The sequence below is a fragment of the Peromyscus californicus genome, unplaced genomic scaffold (genome assembly GCF_007827085.1).
Source record: "Peromyscus californicus insignis strain IS unplaced genomic scaffold, ASM782708v3 Scaffold_17__1_contigs__length_78620276, whole genome shotgun sequence".
Taxonomy (NCBI): domain Eukaryota; kingdom Metazoa; phylum Chordata; class Mammalia; order Rodentia; family Cricetidae; genus Peromyscus; species Peromyscus californicus.
The window spans coordinates 2736127-2753038 of NW_026294469.1; the positions used below are offsets into that span (position 1 = coordinate 2736127).

At 52.5% G+C, this 16912-nt stretch overlaps 1 protein-coding gene across 4 annotated transcripts in view; it reads left to right on the forward strand.

Annotated features, from left to right (window-relative positions):
* The first annotated feature begins 41 nt into the window (after nucleotides 1–41).
* Nucleotides 42–16912, forward strand: part of Cables1 (Cdk5 and Abl enzyme substrate 1) — a 110035-nt gene continuing 93164 nt past the window's right edge. For 3 of the 4 annotated variants that reach the window (XM_052741531.1, XM_052741532.1, XM_052741533.1), the window contains exon 1: nucleotides 42–866. In XM_052741531.1, the coding sequence (XP_052597491.1) occupies nucleotides 157–866 (710 nt within the window). In that variant the 5' untranslated portion in view covers nucleotides 42–156. Of the gene's footprint in view, nucleotides 867–1378; nucleotides 1466–16912 lie in introns of those variants that run through there. The other variant, XM_052741534.1, reaches the window with a different exon arrangement.

Consider the following 16912-nt stretch of genomic DNA (forward strand, 5'->3'; position numbering starts at 1 on the left):
GCCCGCCCGCGGGAGGGCAGGGCCGCCGCCTCGCACACCGCCCGCGCCCCGCGCCCTGCCCAGCCCGGGTCGCCGAGGCTCGCGGCCGCCGCTTAGCACTGGGCACCCGCCACTGGTTTCTCCGGCTCCGCGGAACTGACGCCGCAGACGGACACAATGGCGGCGGCGACCGCCACCGCGGGCACGGCCGCCTGCAGCAGCAGCAGCAGCAGCAGCAGCCGCGGCGGCACGGACGCGGCGGCCACCAGCGGGGTGCAGCCGCCGCCGCCTCCGGCGGCCGCCGCTCAACCCGAGCCTCTCCGTAAGCCGCGCGTGGACCCGCGGCGCCGCCAGGCTGCCCTGTCCTTCCTCACCAACATTTCGCTGGACGGACGGCCGCCGCTGCAGGACGACGAGTGGGGCGGCGGCGAGGAGGGCGGCGCGACCAAACCGGGAGCGAAGGCTCGGCTCAGCCTGCTGGCCGCCGGCTGCAACGCGTTCTCGGCACCGGGCACCGCGGCCGCACCGTGGACCGCCGGCTCCAGCCCTTGCCCGCTGCCGCCGTCCCTGGTCCACCGGGCGTCGGGCGAATCGCTGCCTCCCCGTTCAGCCCCAGCTCAGCTGCAGCTGCCCGACGGGCCGGGGGGCGCCGGACAGGAGGAGCTGGAGGAGGACGATGCCTTCACCAACGTGCAGGTGCCACTGGCCAGCTTCTTGGGCTCCGGGACCCCCGGGAGTGCGAGCGGCAGTCGGGGCCGCCTCAACTCGTTCACTCAGGGAATCCTGCCCATCGCCTTCTCCAGGCAGAACTCGCAGAACTACTGCGCCTTGGAGCAGCCAGGCCAGGGCGGTAGCACTAGCGCCTTGGAGCAGCTGCAGAGGTCCCGGTGAGTATTTTGGACGCCACGCGCACCCAGTTTTGCAGTGTCCCTACGACAGGAACCCCACCGGGGTCGCTCCCACCCTCCTGCGCCTGGCTAGATCCCGGGCTCCTGGCCGGAATCCCAAACCACTAAGGCATTTGAAAAGGGGAAGAGGCCCAGGGAGTATGTGGTCACACGTGTGCATGAACCCGGCACTAGCAGAGCGGACGCACCATGCCCCTTCTTTGGCCAGGGAGTTGGAAGAAGCAGTTAAAAAGCTGCTCTCAAGCCTCCTGGTGCGAGGAGAACACCAGCTTCCTGAAAACCGGTCCAGACCCGGAGGCGCGTCCCCAGCTCCCGGCTAGCGCTGCTGGGTGCAGTGGGTGGGGCCGGGGCAGGGCGGCGCTTGGGAGCCCCAACTAGTAGCAGACACGTGGGAACCCCTTCGGAAAGTTTGTGGAGCCCGGGAAATCGTGTTTTCCTTTTGTTTTTCTAAGAAGTGGAAAGTTTTTCTGGCATTTCCTTGGTCCAGGCCTAGGGTGTGGGGGACAGAGAGGAAATATGGCCTGAGACTTCCATTCCGAGAAAAACTGGCAAGAGTTAGAAGCTTGCTGCATGCTTGTGTGAGTTATCTGCGGGTTTGTGACATCTCAGCAAAAACGTGAAACCTACTTAGTGGAGAAATAGCTGGAGTTCATTGCCGTATGTTAGGGCAGTTGGCCTTGGTTCTGTGTGGAATAGTGAGACTACAGATTGGGGGGGAAGCCGAGTGGAGTAGGTGGGGCTCTGCAGGCCTGTGGCGTGAGTCCTTCCATGCTAGTAAAGCCTCCTAAGAAATTATAGCATTGACTATCTTAGTTAACTAGCAATAACTTAGAGAACCAGAGCCTCTGTTTCCTTTAAGGGATGGGCCCTTGCCAACGTTCTGTGGCATCTAGGTAGGCAGGGAGACCGCCTCTGCTCCCTATGCTCTCCCGCGATGCCCCGGTGAAGGCTCATACTTGCTCCGGCCTGAAAAAGAGGGTGGCCTGTTGGAAAACTTCCTTGCTTAATGCAATGAGAAAAGAACCAGCTGGGCTCGCCCAGAAGTTTGCTGGCTTCCCAGTGTGGGAAGTCAGACCCTTGCTGCTGCAGAGTAAGTGCACATGGACCTTAGGCAGGGGTGTGGGGTCTGGCGGGCAGCCTCCATTGCACCCATGAATTAATGATACTGGGTTCAAGTGACAATCCTGCTGTGGCATTTCTTGTTAGAGCATGCATCTCTGGAAAGCTGATGAGTGGACGGGCAGCCCTAGGCTGGTGGAACTGTTACCACTTGCCATCACACCCTGGCTCTTTGTGACTTCTGAGTCTGAGCCTAAGCCCAGAAGAGGGCTAAAGCCAGTGTGTCGCCTGGAGGGCAGATGTGCTGACAGCAGCTGTAATGGGATTACCCTCCACTCCTCCTCCAGGAAACTCATTTGGGAAGTGTGGAGCATAGAGCATTTCTGAGTCAAAGGACTTCCTGAGCTCACTTGCTAATCCTAGCCCTGGGAACCTTTAGGGTGCCCTATTTACTTATTTATTTTTTGTTTTTCTAGACAAGTTTTCTCTGTGTAGCTCTAACTGTCCTGGAACTCACTCTGTAGACCAGGCTGGCCTTGAACTCACTGATCCACCTACCTCTGCCTCCCAGTGCTGGGATTAAAGACGTGCGCCACCACCAGCCGGCTAGGATCTGTCCAAACACATCACAGTATGTGCTAGTCTCAGAGATGTAGCCTTGCTTGGCAGTCATACTGACCAAACCATTTCTGAATAGCCTGTATTTGGCAACTTGATAGGTATGCATTTGGCAGTTCTTGATAGAGGCGGGCAGAGTGGAGGTTAACATGAATTGAGAAAGGTCAGTGTGGCCGTGGAGACCTTTGTCTGAGGTGTGTTACTTTTATAATCCCTGAAGAGGACTTTCACCTGCCCACACTTACCTCTGCTGGTCCTTGCCTTCCTGGTGTATTGGCTTTCTGAAGCCCAGTGGCCAGTGGGGCTCTCTCCATACACTGCTTTAAAAAAATGCTCCTGGGATGTGAGCTGCCAGTCAATTTGGACTTTCTGTGGATGCTTTCCTAGCTCTGTAAGAAGTTCTATGGAGCCTTGTTGCCCATGATTGTGGGCTCTGGTCCCTTTGCCTTATGGAGAGCTCAAAAGAGCAATTTGTCTGTTTCCACCCTGACCCGTGTGAGTTCATGTCCAAGCTCCCCAGGTGATTCACAAGCACCGCCAGAGTGAATCTCAAATCCACTCTCTTTCTAGTGAATTTAAGCTTTTCTGTATTGAGCTTGTCATGGATATATAAAAATCACAACTTAAAGACTTGGACTCTTAAAACTCCTTCTGGTTTCTTCCCTCTGGACTCTTGAGAGACTGAAGATGGAACCCAGGTCCTTAGGCATGCCAGGGAAGCCCTCCGCCACTCAGCTAGAACCCTGGCTCCTTTGGACTTTTCTAAAACCAATTAGAATGAATTGCTTTGCTGTCGTGTTTGAACTGCAGCAGAGAGGAGCATTTCTGTGGCCGGGCCTTAGAGTATGTGCTCAGTAACCATGAATCCAAGTGGTGGTCACCACCCCTGTACACCCCTGTACACAGAAACTAGATATCAAAGGCTTTTGACCCCTACAGCTGCCCCGTGTGTGGATTCTTTCGCAGAGGGGAGACTCCAGGGCTCAGAATGATTGAAGTGCCGTCTCAGACTGGTCCAGCCACTGAGAGGTACCCTGACCATGGCCCGGCTTGGGACTGGAGAGGAATCTGGGTCTTTGCCATCCAAACATGGCTCCTTCCCTTCTGCCTCTCAGCCTTATCACTGCCTTGCACACAGTAGGCCTGTTGATCGTTTTTGAGCTGCTGACTGTGACAGTCGGTGTAGAACACAGCAGGCCAGTGGTTCCACGTGATTCTGCAGCGCTTTTCTGATGTCTGACGTTTTTCTTCTGTTTCATCCTCCACCCTTTCCCACTTCCTAGGCTCCATTCTGTTTGCAGGGCTTCCAGGATCCTGCCAGTCTTTGTGAAAGGGTCTCCATGCAGGTCTGAGGTTTCTGAGATGGAAGCCACCAGCTGCCATTGAACTTCACACCCTGCCCTGTTTCCCCTCAGCTGGGGCAGTGAGCCCCACATGGGCAAGGTGTTAATAGGCAAAGGGAACAGATTTTTGGAACATATTTTAAGGCTTATTTTACTTTTAAAACATCATTTCAGGCCACAGCTGGCTTCAGAAAGCCTTGGGAGCTCCTGTCTGGCAGACGGCCACCCAGCAGTGCAGCATGGAGCTCAGGTGTGAGTGCCAGCCAGCCAGCCAGGCAGCCACAGGGCTGCAGTAACCGGACTGTGTAAAAATAGCGCAGGCCTTTGCCTTTAGAACACCTGAGTGGAAGGAGCCCATGTGATGAAGGACCCATGTCCTGCGTTGGAATGCTGGTCCCACCATAATGACTGTGTGACCCTGGGCAGATAAATCAACCCTTCCGAGTGACTTTACTCTTGAGCTCTCTGGCCTGTGTCTTGCAAAGGTCGTGGCTGTACTTAACTTTCTGAATGCTAAAATTTACTGAATACTAAATGTGCTGTAGGGTCAGGGCTGTCAGATGTCAATGTGGTTAACAGGCCCTGGGGATCTCTTCTTAAAAGGTCCAGTCAGGCACAGTAGTTTTTGTCTGTAATCCTGGCACTCAGGACCCTAAAGCAGGAGGATCAAGGCCAGCCTTGGGATAAAGGGGAAGTTGCTGTGGAGGGAGGCTCTACCCAGGTCTGACAGCTTCCTGAAGTGAGGCTGAGGGGCTGAGCTCAGAGGTCACTAGCTCAAGATCACCCAGCCCTTCAGGGCAGAGCCCAGGCTCTTTGCTGATGGCTTCTCCTGGTCACTTACGGGCATCTGCCGCCTCCCTCTGTGCTGTTCCTCACATCAGTGTGAAAACTTGGTCCGTGCCGCTGTAAACTGTAATCTCTGAGATTTTGTTGGAAAGAAGAAATGCAAACCATCCAGGAGTTGAGAGCCAGAGCCTGCGAGGGTCATTTTCCCCTAACTTTGTCACCTCTTTGCTTTGTGACTGATTTCCTCAGCGATCACAAACCCAGGTTACCTCTGAGCCATGTTTCTAGCAACAGGAGCCCCGGAATCCAGAGCTGTGGTCTTAGCAGAGCCAGGCTCTAGGCAAGGTGCTTTCAAAGGCTGGCCACTGAGCTTCCCAGTGAGCTAAGGGACATTAGCAAATGGCCGACGTCAGTGGCATCTCAGGCCCAGGCCCACATAGTGTCTTACAGCGACAAAGTCTGCAGCTTGTGTGAGCCGGCGAGGCTGAACCAACGGGAAGCCCAGTGTGTGCTCTCCAGGAGAGGTGTGGAAGCCACTCCGGGCTCTGCCGTGCCCACCCAGCAGCTAGCCCAGAATCTGCTGGTGCCTGTCCAGTCACCTCCATGGGGAGTTAGGTAAGGAGGGGTGGCCATTGACAGCGGGCATTCCAGGCAGAGTTAGGGGGAACGGTATGAGTTGCTGACCTGACCTAGACCAGCTTTGAGAATCCTGGGCTCTCAGCCTGTTTCCTCGTGGTAGTAAAGGCTTAGGATAAGTGAGCCTGCTTGTCCCTGTCTAAGGCCTGTGGCCTGCTGTGAAGGGCTAGGGTGTGTCTGCTTGGGGGCATAGGATAATTTAACTGTGGACTTAGATGCAAAGCTGTGGTGAGTTTGTTTATAGACCTGCTTGGGAAACATGCATGAATGAGTGAGTGAGGGAGTGAGGGAATGGCAGGGCTCCTTCAGTGGAGGGTAGACTTCTATTTGCTTTGTTGTGAATGGTCTCAAGCAGCCCATACCAGCTTCCAGCTTGCTTCGCAGCCAAGGATGGTCTTGAATTTCTGCCCCTCCCAACTTGTCTTTTAAGTGCTGGGGTTATAGACAGGTACCACCTTCAGCTGTACCACCTGAGAAACTGGAGGGTCACATTGGGCTTCAGACTTCAGGAGGCCATCCAAGCAGGAAGCCTTGGCCTGCCTGGGTAGCTGTTCCCAGCCAGCACCCCTCCCTCATCAAGGAAGTGGGCTGTAGTAACTTTGACTGCCAAGGGGCCCATTTATAAAGTGCTTTTGTAGCCGCGGATCGTAGTCCTGCCAAGAGTACGGCAGGAGCCCAAGGTCACACAGCGGGCAGAGGACGACCTTGGGTACTTTGTTTATCTGCCAGGTATGTAGAGGAAACTCTAGTCATGGGTCTTGACATCCTGTCTCGTGTCTTCATTTAACAAAAGCTGACTATGACGGGTGTCAGTTACAGCGCCCCACAGTACTGAACACAGGAGGTAGAGACGTAAAAGGCCCCTCTCTGTGTTGAGTGACACAGGTGGACATGTGACTTGGCGCAGTGATGAGTGGTAGGTGAGCTCTTGGTGTGAGCCCCGACAGGGCAGGGATGCTTTCCCCCTCCCATGTGAGTCCTGGGCCAGGACCTTAGACACAGTATTATTTAACACACAGGTAGCAAGTTATGAGGATTCGCTGGGTCCTGTTTATGACAATCCTGAGTGTATCAGTCCCGTTTTAAGGTGTAGAGAGGTTAAGTAACTTGCCCGAGGTCCCTCAGTCCGTATGTTGGGACATGGTTTTAAGGTCTTCGGAATCTGCTGGTGCCTGCACACCTCTGGCCCACAGAAGCTGACTTGATGACTGAAGATCATTGCTCACTCTGATTTCCTAAGTTAGAGTCCTACCCCTGTATCATCTAAGGAGGACCTCTGTGGCCAGAGGGAGAAAGCTTTCTGTGACCACAGGAGTGGAATCCCCTCAGGTACCCTCTTGGGACCCCCTCCTCAGATGGCTCCTGTCCTCTCTATTGCCCCATTGTCACAGTGGGACCAGCCCTGCTTTCGGTCCCTGCCGTCCTCCCTGGTCACACCCCCTCCTTCAAGAGGCCTTTGTCCTTTGTTTGAATGCTCTCTCTTCACAGTGTCACACTGTCCCCAGTCAGGGGTCAGCAAGGTGTGGCCCACTGGCCTTTCATGTATTGATTTCTTGGAAACAGCCACACCCACACATGTCTATGTTGTCTTTGGCCTCTGTGCTAGGGTGACAGAGTTGTGACAGAGACTAGGTGACCAACAGAAGCCTCAGCTCTTTATTCTCTGGCTTGGCCCAGCAAAATCATGGCATCCGTGGCCTGATGGGTGCTCAGTGCCCCGAAGGCGTGCAATACCCCAGGCCCCCTTCTGCCCATCATTGGCAGCTCTGTCCTAGATGACATGTGTTCTTCTAAAGACCCCTTTCTTCTTTGGGGCCCATCATTCCTTCTTCCTGGGTAGCGGGACTCATCTAAGACCCTCATCTGACCCTTGTATTTCTTGCAGAGTGGCCTTGGCTGACTCCTGGCTCCCCCACCCCACCCCCAGGCCATCACAGCTGTGTCTGTAGGCTTTTCCCTGGGGAGAGTCCGGCACTGCCCACAGGATCGTGACGCTGGTCCACGTGCGTCTCTCACCCCGTCCACTGACCTCTCTGGCTTGTCTGCTGTCAGGCACCCTTGGGTGGGTGGATCATCTGGGGCCGGGTCTCACCAAAATGGACTTCTTTTTTCTGCCAAGTGACCACAGAACCCAGCAGCCTGATGGAAGCCTGATGGAAGGTTCGGGTTTGGTTTTTTCAGTGCTGGGGACAAACCCAGGGTCTGACCCTCTCAGGGAAAACTCTATCAGGTTTACCATTGGAAGCTACATTTTCCGCCCAGCAGAGAAACGAGATCCTGGCACCTGGCCAGCCTCTTCCAAGTCTGAGCTCATCCTTTTCTTCTGAGACCTCGTCTTCCCACTGCTTCCCCAATTCCCAGGCCTTTTGTGTTTTTCCTAGCCATCACTCTTGCCGCAGCTTATTTGGTGGGGCAGGATACCTAACCACCTCCCCTTCTGTCCTGCAACCTGAAGGACCCATCCCAACCTTAGCCGGGTCCTGGGGTGAGTTGAGGCTGCCTGTGTGGCCTGCACACCTCACCTCCTCCAGCGGGTGAGAAACAAGGACAGAGCACTCACTCTCTTTCATTGCCTTTTCTGTTCCTATTCCTGTGCGATGCAGATTCTGCCCACTTTAGAGCTGAGGAGACTGAGGCTGGGTGATTTATGGAGGTTTGCCAAAACCCCTTAGCTGTAACGGTGGGCTGGGTTTGCCCAGGGGAAGTATTGACCGAGCTGATGGTGCCCTCTGAGCTGGGTAGTAAACTGAGCTCCTCGGGACAGGACTGTTAACACTGCAGGAACCCACCAGGCTGCCAGTCAGGTCCCTTTCCTAAGAGCTGGTGTGCCCTGGGGGCTGCCCCATGAATACACGCTTGTATTCTGGTTTTCCCCTGGGGGCTGTGCCAATGTCCACATCAAAGGAAGCACGTGGAAAACCAGTTTCTGAAGAATCTGCTGGGTAGCTAGCTGGGCCTGGTGGTGCATGCCTGCAATCCCGCACAGAGATGGAGGCAGGAAGACCAGCCTGGGTTCAAGACCAGCCTGCAGCACATAGCAAGACCCTACCTCAAAAACACTTGAGGGGAAAAAATAATCTGCCACAGAGGTGATGTGATTGTCCCCCAGGATTGCTGTTGTGTCTTCTCTTCTAAACACGGGGTCTGTGGATGTAGCACAGAGGTGATGTAATTGCCCCCCAGGATTATTGCTGTGTTTTGTCTTCCAAACACGAGGACTGTGGATGTAGCCCAGCTGGCAGCACATTTCCCTAATACAGGAAGCCCTGAGTTTGGTTCCCCAGCACCACAAAAGGAAACAAAAGCCAAACCAGTCATATGAGTTTGGTCTGTGTAAATTTTAAAACAAAACTTTGAGGGCTAGAGAGATGGCTCAGTGGTTAAGGGCGTGTATTGCTCCTGCAGAGGACCTGAGCTGGACCCCAGCCCTCACATTGGACCAGTCTTAGCTGCCTGTACCTTCAGGTCCTGTCATCTAACACCCTCTTCTGGCTTCTTTGGGTACCTGCACCCCCAACTATGCATACACTTAACTTAAAAATTAAAATGTATTTTAAAGCCCACAAAAATCTTCTTAGACACTGAAGCCAGAATCCTGTGCCTAGCACTCGACACTGTGAGAATCATGAACTCCCTGGTAATTTTTTGTTTGTGAACTACAGTGCCATGGCTTTGTTTTGGGTTGGTTTTCTGAGACTTCCAGGAACATACCATTGATCAGGGTTTCCTAGCCCTACTCTGATTGTGTGAGTAGTTTGGATAATTGCACACTAGCTCATACTGAATGAGGTTGTCATTGGTGTGGCCTGGGGCTTATTGCTGCATGTTTAGCCACAGACATGAACACTTAGAAAGCTCTAGGGTAGAGGGTTGGCACTTGGGGTGTTGCAGTGTCATGGGGGTGTGTGGAGGGACTCAGTCTCACTCTTGTTTTAAAGGACTCCATGTCCTTTAGGAGACGGAGTCCATAACAGAGTTAAAAAAATAAAACCAGCAAGAGTCTAGAATATTTGCAAGGACCAAAGAGCTGTTTGCCTACAACATCGATTTTTATTTTAAAACACTTTCCTCATTGACCAAATTATTAATAAACCAAAATGTCTACTTTGTAATCAGGAAGGTTGGAGCCATGAATGCTAGGAGATTGGCAAGATGGAGGAATCTTGCCAATCTGCCTAGGGTGAGTTAGATGGTGACCTCATGCTGACGCTGGTTCTCCTGAGTTGAATGCAGTTTGTTAGGATGCACAGTGCAGGTGACAGATGTGTGAGGTGGCCTTTGTTCTGTCTGGTGGGTATTGTGAATTTGACTTGTTTGGAGCTTACAGCTCACAAAGGGCCTCCATAGGTTGGTTTTTTTTGTTGTGTTTTTTTTTTTGTTTGTTTGTTTGTTTTTGTTTTTTCTCATCAAGGCATTCAGAGGCAGCAGGGGCACAGGTTAGAAAGTCACCAAGAGTGCTAATACTGTGGTGTCAAAATCTGTGTTTTCCAATTCTGGGAGTTTTAAAACATCCAGAAACGTACCCCTCGAGTCAGATCACTTAACAACAACAAAGGCATCTGTTGCGCACTCCAGCATGTTCCCTGCATCCTGGTCCAGGTCCCCACAGAGATCTCCGGGCTGCACCTGCCAGCCAGTCTCTCAGTGTTGTAAAGGACAGTAGTGCTGTGCCAGGGTTTGGGGCTGCAGCCTGTCCATCAAGTGTGCTGACAGCACGTGACAACCTCCTGGGCAGGCCAGCGGGACCCTGAGTTGGAAGGAGTGGTGGAAAAATTTCCCAAGAACCCAAGAATGTCAGCTCCTCCCATGGGGAACGGGCACTGGCACCTCTGCCTTCTCCTCCACTTCTCCGTCTCCACAGTGGGTCAAGGGACCGAGAAGAGGAAGGACCAGCCATGGAGTCCCACGCCTCGGCCGCTTAGCAGACGTCACCGCCCCTCACATACCTAAGCCTCCTGTAGATCGGGGCTGGTGATTTCTACCTTGGGGGATGTGCTAGTTTTCCTGTTGCTGAGACTGAATATCTGCCAAGAGAACTTGAAGGTGGATTATTTCAGATAACAGTTGAAAAAGGGTGTGGTCCCTCGTGGCAGGGGCAGCTTGCTGGCTGGTCACGTGGCTTCTGCATCAGGAATCAGAAAGAGAAGTGACTGCTGGTACTCGGTCACCTTCCTTTTTCCTTTTTATTTAGTGTGGTGATCTAGTCACTGGGATGGAGCTGCCCACATTCAGGTGGGCCTTCCCTTCTCAGTGCACCCCAGGAAACGCCCTGGCAGACACAGCAGAGGGGTGTAGAACCAGTGTCTCCATTAATTACGTCGACCCTCTTGGCAGCCATCACCAGGGTGATTAGGCTGGGCAGCTGAAACCTGTCTCCATCCACTTAGCTTCACTCCGCTACCCACCCCTGTGTTTTCCACTGGAAGGAACTGAGAAGTTGGGTCAAGCCTGGGAAGGTGGTGGGGAGCTGGGGTTGTGGTACTGGGATAGCTAAGTCACTACAGTTTTATAAGTCCGTCTTGCCTGTATGTGGAGAGGGCAGTCAGGAGATGCCATGCCGGGAGGCCCCTCTCACCCCTTCTGCTCACTCCCTTTGCAGGGTTCTTGCCTGTGGTCAGGTGCCATCTCTTCAGCTTTCAGGGTCTAAGTGGCATACCCGCTCCGGGGGAGGGCTCCCTGGGGATGAACAGGACAGTGTGGCCATACCACATGGAGTCGAGTCCCTCGCTCGTCAGTGACCTGGCTGGTTCCTGTCGTGAGTTCCTCCTCACGGGTCCCCCACCTTGCACCGAACACTTAGACCTTGGTTGGAGGCTCCCAGGGGTAGCCTGTGTGGCACTGGGACAGCAGCAGTTTCAGTGTCCACTCTGCCCAGGTGTCTGCGCCAGGCATGGTTGGCTGTTCCAGAAGAGCAGCCGAATCCTGTGCCCACCGGGGAATGGGCCCACCGGAAAAACTGGTCATCCCTTTGGTGTCAGAGTTGTCCTTTGTCCAGGATTTTCAGTTTTCCACCTACTTTTCCCATTTTAGAGTTGAGGAGATTCATGTATGCTCTGGAGATGTCTCCCTAAGGAGGTCTGGGGAGGGGATGGTGGAGTTCAGGGAAAGGGGGGTCTGAATGCAGTGATAGCCCGGAGACTTGGGACTGTTACAGCACAAGACATGCCCTTTTCACTCTGGAATACTGCCCTCTGGGCACGGCCTGGCTGTTACTATGGAAATCAGAGGGGCTGTGAGTACCCAGTGAGAGTACCCAGTGAGAGTGAGTATCCAGTGAGAGTACCCAGTGTGAGTACCCAGTGGGAGTGAAGATCCAGTAAGGGTACCCAGTGTGGGTACCCAGTGTGAGTGAGTGCTTAGTGAGGGTACCCAGTGGGAGTACCCAGTGTGAATACCCTGTGTGAATGAGTATCCAGTGAGAGTACTCAGTGAGAGTACCCAGTGTGAATACCTAGTGTGATTGAGTACCTACTGTGAGTACCCAGTATGAATGAGTACCCAGTAAGAGTACCCAGTGAGACCCTCACAGAATGGGCCTGTAACCATTGCCTCATAAAGGAGCTGAGAGAAGGGCATCAGACCCTTAACTAGGATTGCATGCAGCCTCTTGCTCCCTCCTGCCCTAATTCCGAGTTGCATGTAATTCTGCCCCAGCTGCATGTGGGCTCAGGAGACACAAGAGTATTTAGGAGGGCAAGATTAACTGAGTAGGAGAACTCCAGTAAGACAGCATGTGCGAGTTGTCATGGGCTGAGGTGAGAGCCACTGGCAGTCTTGGAGATGACTGACCTGTGAGCTGGGCCTATGGAACGTCTGTCATACCATGGTGGGTACCTGGCATTGCCTCCCACTGGGTGATCCCTTAGGGAGAGTGAGTCTCCCTTCAGAGGGAGCAGGGACTCTTCTGAGCAGGAACAGGTATGATGGGCTTTTCAGAGATGCACCTGTGAGTCGCCCAGAGAAATACCTAGCTCGACTTGGATGGGATTGTTCCTTGGTCTCTCAATGCCCTCTCTGTCTGGGATGGACAGACAGACTCTACAGGAAGAGCCCACAATAGTCACCTGCTTTTGTGGCACCTAGACTTTGCTGTTGTAGGGTGTACTCGGGTGAGCAGCATCCCCATCCCCTCCCTGTGCTCACTTGGTATTGCAGAATGACCTCTTGGAAATGGAATGAAAAATGAACTAAAAGGGAGGATGTGACCTCTCCTGCAGTGTGGAGATTTTATTATACATGGAAGGGAGAAAGCAGGCGGAGGGAAGAGTCCGAGCAGACTAAACAGGACCATGAGAGGAGAGAGGGGGAGGGAGAGCAGGAGAGGAGCCGGAGACCGAGAGGTGGCCTGGGTCAAGACAAAAGGACCAGGTAACCAGAATGGCTGGATTATAGGGAAGGGCAGCTGGGGGAAGGCAGCCCAGCCCTGGGCTGGAGAGTTCAGGGTAGAGAGTAGGGTATGCCAGCCTAACCCTGTAACAGGTAGGGACTGAGGGATGCTGGGAGAACCTGGCCCCAGGTCTGCTTGTTCTGGTATATAGGCACCTCAATTAGCTGTTGTCTGGCTTTGAGACCTAGCAGAAATGATGTTGTAGTTGTGATTGGTTAAGATGAGGTTATACTGAACCAGGGTAGCTCCAAATGCAATGATGGTAACTTCCTAAGGCCGTGTGGGCGCGCAGAACAAGAAGACAGACAGACAGGTTGGCGTGATGTGTCTAGCATGGTCAGAGAACGTTAAAGAATGCTAGCAACATTGGGAGCTGGAGGACAAGCCTCCCTATAGTGCCAGGGGAGCTGCCCTACCCCACCTGGAGTTTAGACTTTCGTCTTCAGAACTTGGTTGTCAGAGCAGCGAAGGTCAGAGTCAGCTAGGATCCAGTTCTCACATGGATGTACCAACCTTCCTCCCCCTGCCTACAGGATGGACTGAAGTTCTGTGTTTCTAAGCAAACTCTGTTGCTATAACAGATAACTGAGGTGACCTCCATGGGGAGGTTGGCTCATTGGGAAATTGTAGGCCATGATCTTTTGGGCCACTGGTAGGCAGACTGTCACAGTAAGAGTCTGTGATAGCACAGGAAACGAGAGGAGAGAGATTGGGCTTCTACAGTGCCCTGACGACATATTCCCAGATGACCCAGTGGCCTTTCAGTAACCAGGGCATAGGCCTTTAACACCATGGCCCTTGAGGGACACTCCAGATCTGAATTACCAAAATTAGGGGAAAGGAGACTGCTTGGCGAGCCTATGGGATTTGATGGGGGTGGGAAGTGGAATCTAAACTCCAATCTGGATATTGACGTTTTTTGTTCAAATCTTTGGCAGGCCTTAGAGCAGTAATTCTCTGAATATGTTCCCTAACAGTGCCCTTCGGGACAGGTGTAGGAGGCACGGAGGTCTTTGTGCTCACAGATAAGCACTGGGGGGGATCTGGAATGTTAAGCACCTAGGGTTGTTCCTTCAAGGGAAGGAATGCAATACCTGTTGTCCACCTAGAAGTCTGGGAGTGGACACAATTACCAGCCTGGTGCCCTTTGTCCTATCTATGTGGCTAATGACTTTTCCAGCACCAGGATCCCTACTCCCCTTATCAAAAATTTGTTTTTCTTAGTCAGTTTATAGACCCTGTCTTTATGGACTTTACAGAGAGTTTCCATGTAGTCGAATCTGATCTGTATTTGGCTCCCTTTGGTCCTTGAGGAGATTTATGGATGCTTTGTTGTTCATGCGAGACTGAGTTAATCATCACCAGAACAGTTTTCACTGTATTGTGCTGTGCTTAAATATGCCTAAAACAAACCACTTGGGGCCAGACTCCTGGCGTTTGAACCAGCACCAGCTACTGAGTCGTGTTGAGCCAAACTGCCTTCTTGCCTCCTGAGGCTCATCTCTCTACAGCCTATTAAGGCCGCAGAGACCCCCCAGATGTGGCCAGAGCTTGGTGCTTTAATTATGAGACACTTGGAGTATATGAAAGCCTGCATTCTTTTGCAAGTCAGTGGAAGTAATGTCAGCCCTGCTGGTGTCGGAGTGGCGTGGGAAGGGAGGCGCAGTCCACTGCCCTGCTCACACCCTTCTGCTGTTCTGAGGGCAGCTGTGTGTCTGGTGGGTTTCTGATGAGTTTCCTCACCTCAGCTTTCCTGCCTCCTATCCATTTCTCCGCTCCTGCTTTGCAGTCTCAGGTCTTTCATGTTTTCTCTGCTGGAAGGTTGTAGCCGTTGTTTCAGGCATACAAACAGACTTGAAGGCTTTCTGCTTTGTGCCAAGCCTTGGGGTGCTGCTCTCCCCACACATCGTAGCCACTAGTATGAGTAGAACAAAGGCACTCATAAAACTGCCAGTAACATACACTCTGGAGGCTGCTGTGAAGGGACTCCTGTTAGACATGGTGGCGGGAAAGGTGCCTCCGAGGAAGATAAGAAGCAGTGAGAGCCATCTAAAGCTGGCCGTGGTGGTAGGCTCCTGTAACCCTGCATGTCAAAGGCTGAGGCAAGAGGATTGCCAGTTTGAGGCCAGCCTGGGATACTTAGCAAGACTCTGTCTAAAGAACAAAAATCCCGTTACACACAAACCAAAGAGGAAAAGCCACCTAAAGATGGGACGCAGGGTCTAGGCATTGGGGACCACATGTTCTGGGTCCACGAGACATGTTTAAAGAAGAAAATGGGGGTAGTTGGAACATAGGGAACTTGGGGAGTGAAGAAGAAGAATTGGGTGGGTAGCATATGTGATGAATAGAAACCTCTTACATTCTGAGACACAGTGGCCTGGGCTGAGGCAGAGGTTAGAGAGGCTTGCTGGGTTCAAGGTATGGACTGGGAATTGATAGGCAGATGTCAGTCGAATGGACTGTCAGCACTGAGCTGATATGTGAATGGAAACAACCTTGTGAATAGTCAGAGGACAAATAGAAGGTTGTAGGTGTAGCACGAATCTTAGAAGGTCTTATTAATAAAAAACAAACCTGGAGCCAGGTATTGGGGTGAATGCGGAAGATCAGAGAAGCAGAACAAGCCACAGCCACCTCACCTCACCAATTCCTCAGCTGGTCCTGTTTCCTCAGACTGGAAGCCTCTCAGCTGAACTGTGCTGCTCAAAAGCCTAAAAGCTTAACCAGCCTAGTTCCTGGTTTTCATGCCTTATATACCTTTCTGCTTTCTGTCATTACTTCCTGGGATTAAAGGCTCAATTCCTGGGATTAAAGGTGTGAGTCACCATGCCTGGCTGTTTCCAGTGTGGCTTTAAACTCACAGAGATCCGGATGGATCTATGTCTATCTGGTGGCTCTTCTGTCCTCTGACCCCAGATAAGTTTATTAGGATGCACAGTATATTGGGGGACACACTATATCACCACATGGAGGCGTGGGGCTGGAGAGATGGTTCAGCAGTTAAGAGCACTGACTACTCTTCCAGAGTATCTGTGTTCAATTCCCAGCAACCAACATGGCAGCTCACAACTGTAACTCCAGTTCTAGGGGACTCATATCCTCACACAGACGTACATGCAGGCAACACCAATGAATATAAAATAAAAATAAATAAATTATTTAAGAAAAAGAAGGTTGTAGGCATAATACATGTTACGGACAGAATGGTACCGACCCTGTTAGCCTTCGATAAAAATCATGCTGGTGTGTCAAGGAAGGCTGGCCTCTGGGAGTGACTGCTGAGTTAAGGTCTGTGGACAGACAAGGGGACAGACAGGAGGAGACAGGGCGGGGTGATTGGGAGACAGGAGAAGAGCTAGATGCTGAGTGGCTGGGATGGTTCAGGTAGACAGGAGAAAGCATTATGCATGCGTATAGTAGAGATTGGAGGGCTTGTGCAGGCAGCAGAAGCCAGGATACACATAGCGGGGTCAAAGTGTTCATAGGAACCAGGGTGGACGGACTGGGTAGAAGCCAGAGAGAGTGGACTTCAGTAGTTCAGATGTAGATGTTGGCCACGTAAACCCCATGGTCATGATGGGGGAAATAAGCAAATTGGACAGAGACGTGGGGGTCGATAAGAGGGGCTTGGAGATGGGGTACAGGGAAGAAGGGAGGGCTGGCGTTTGGCTCTCTCCCTGTTTTATTGATAGTGTTGCATAACAATGCAGTGCCTATTGAACATTCACTTCATGTGCTGATAGGCCCCGCGAATGTTCAGTAAGCATGGAATTATGTAAAGCCACCAATCAAACAAGGGAAAGGAGCAACTGCCATACCTGGTGTTGAGACCTCTCCACCTGCCTCTCAGACACAGAGCGCAGTCTGCTTTTTTCTGGGTCTGTGGCTCGGCAAGTCCCTTAAACTCGAGCCTCAGTTGACATCTGTGAAGGGAGAGATCCCACTTAGTGAGTGGATACTCCTGTAGTGAGTTTGAAGCCCAAACCCAATGATCATGACCTCTGTGAGGCACATGGGGTGTAATTCTCACTAAGTCTGACATGGTTACAGAGACCAAATGCCCTCTTGATTCTCTGCAGATTTTATGGGGGCCAATGTCATCACAGCAGTGGGGGAACTGAACTAGCTGGAGTTTGATTTTCTCCGCAAGTCCCTAACCCCTGACCCCAAAGGCCACGCGTTCCCCCTCTGCA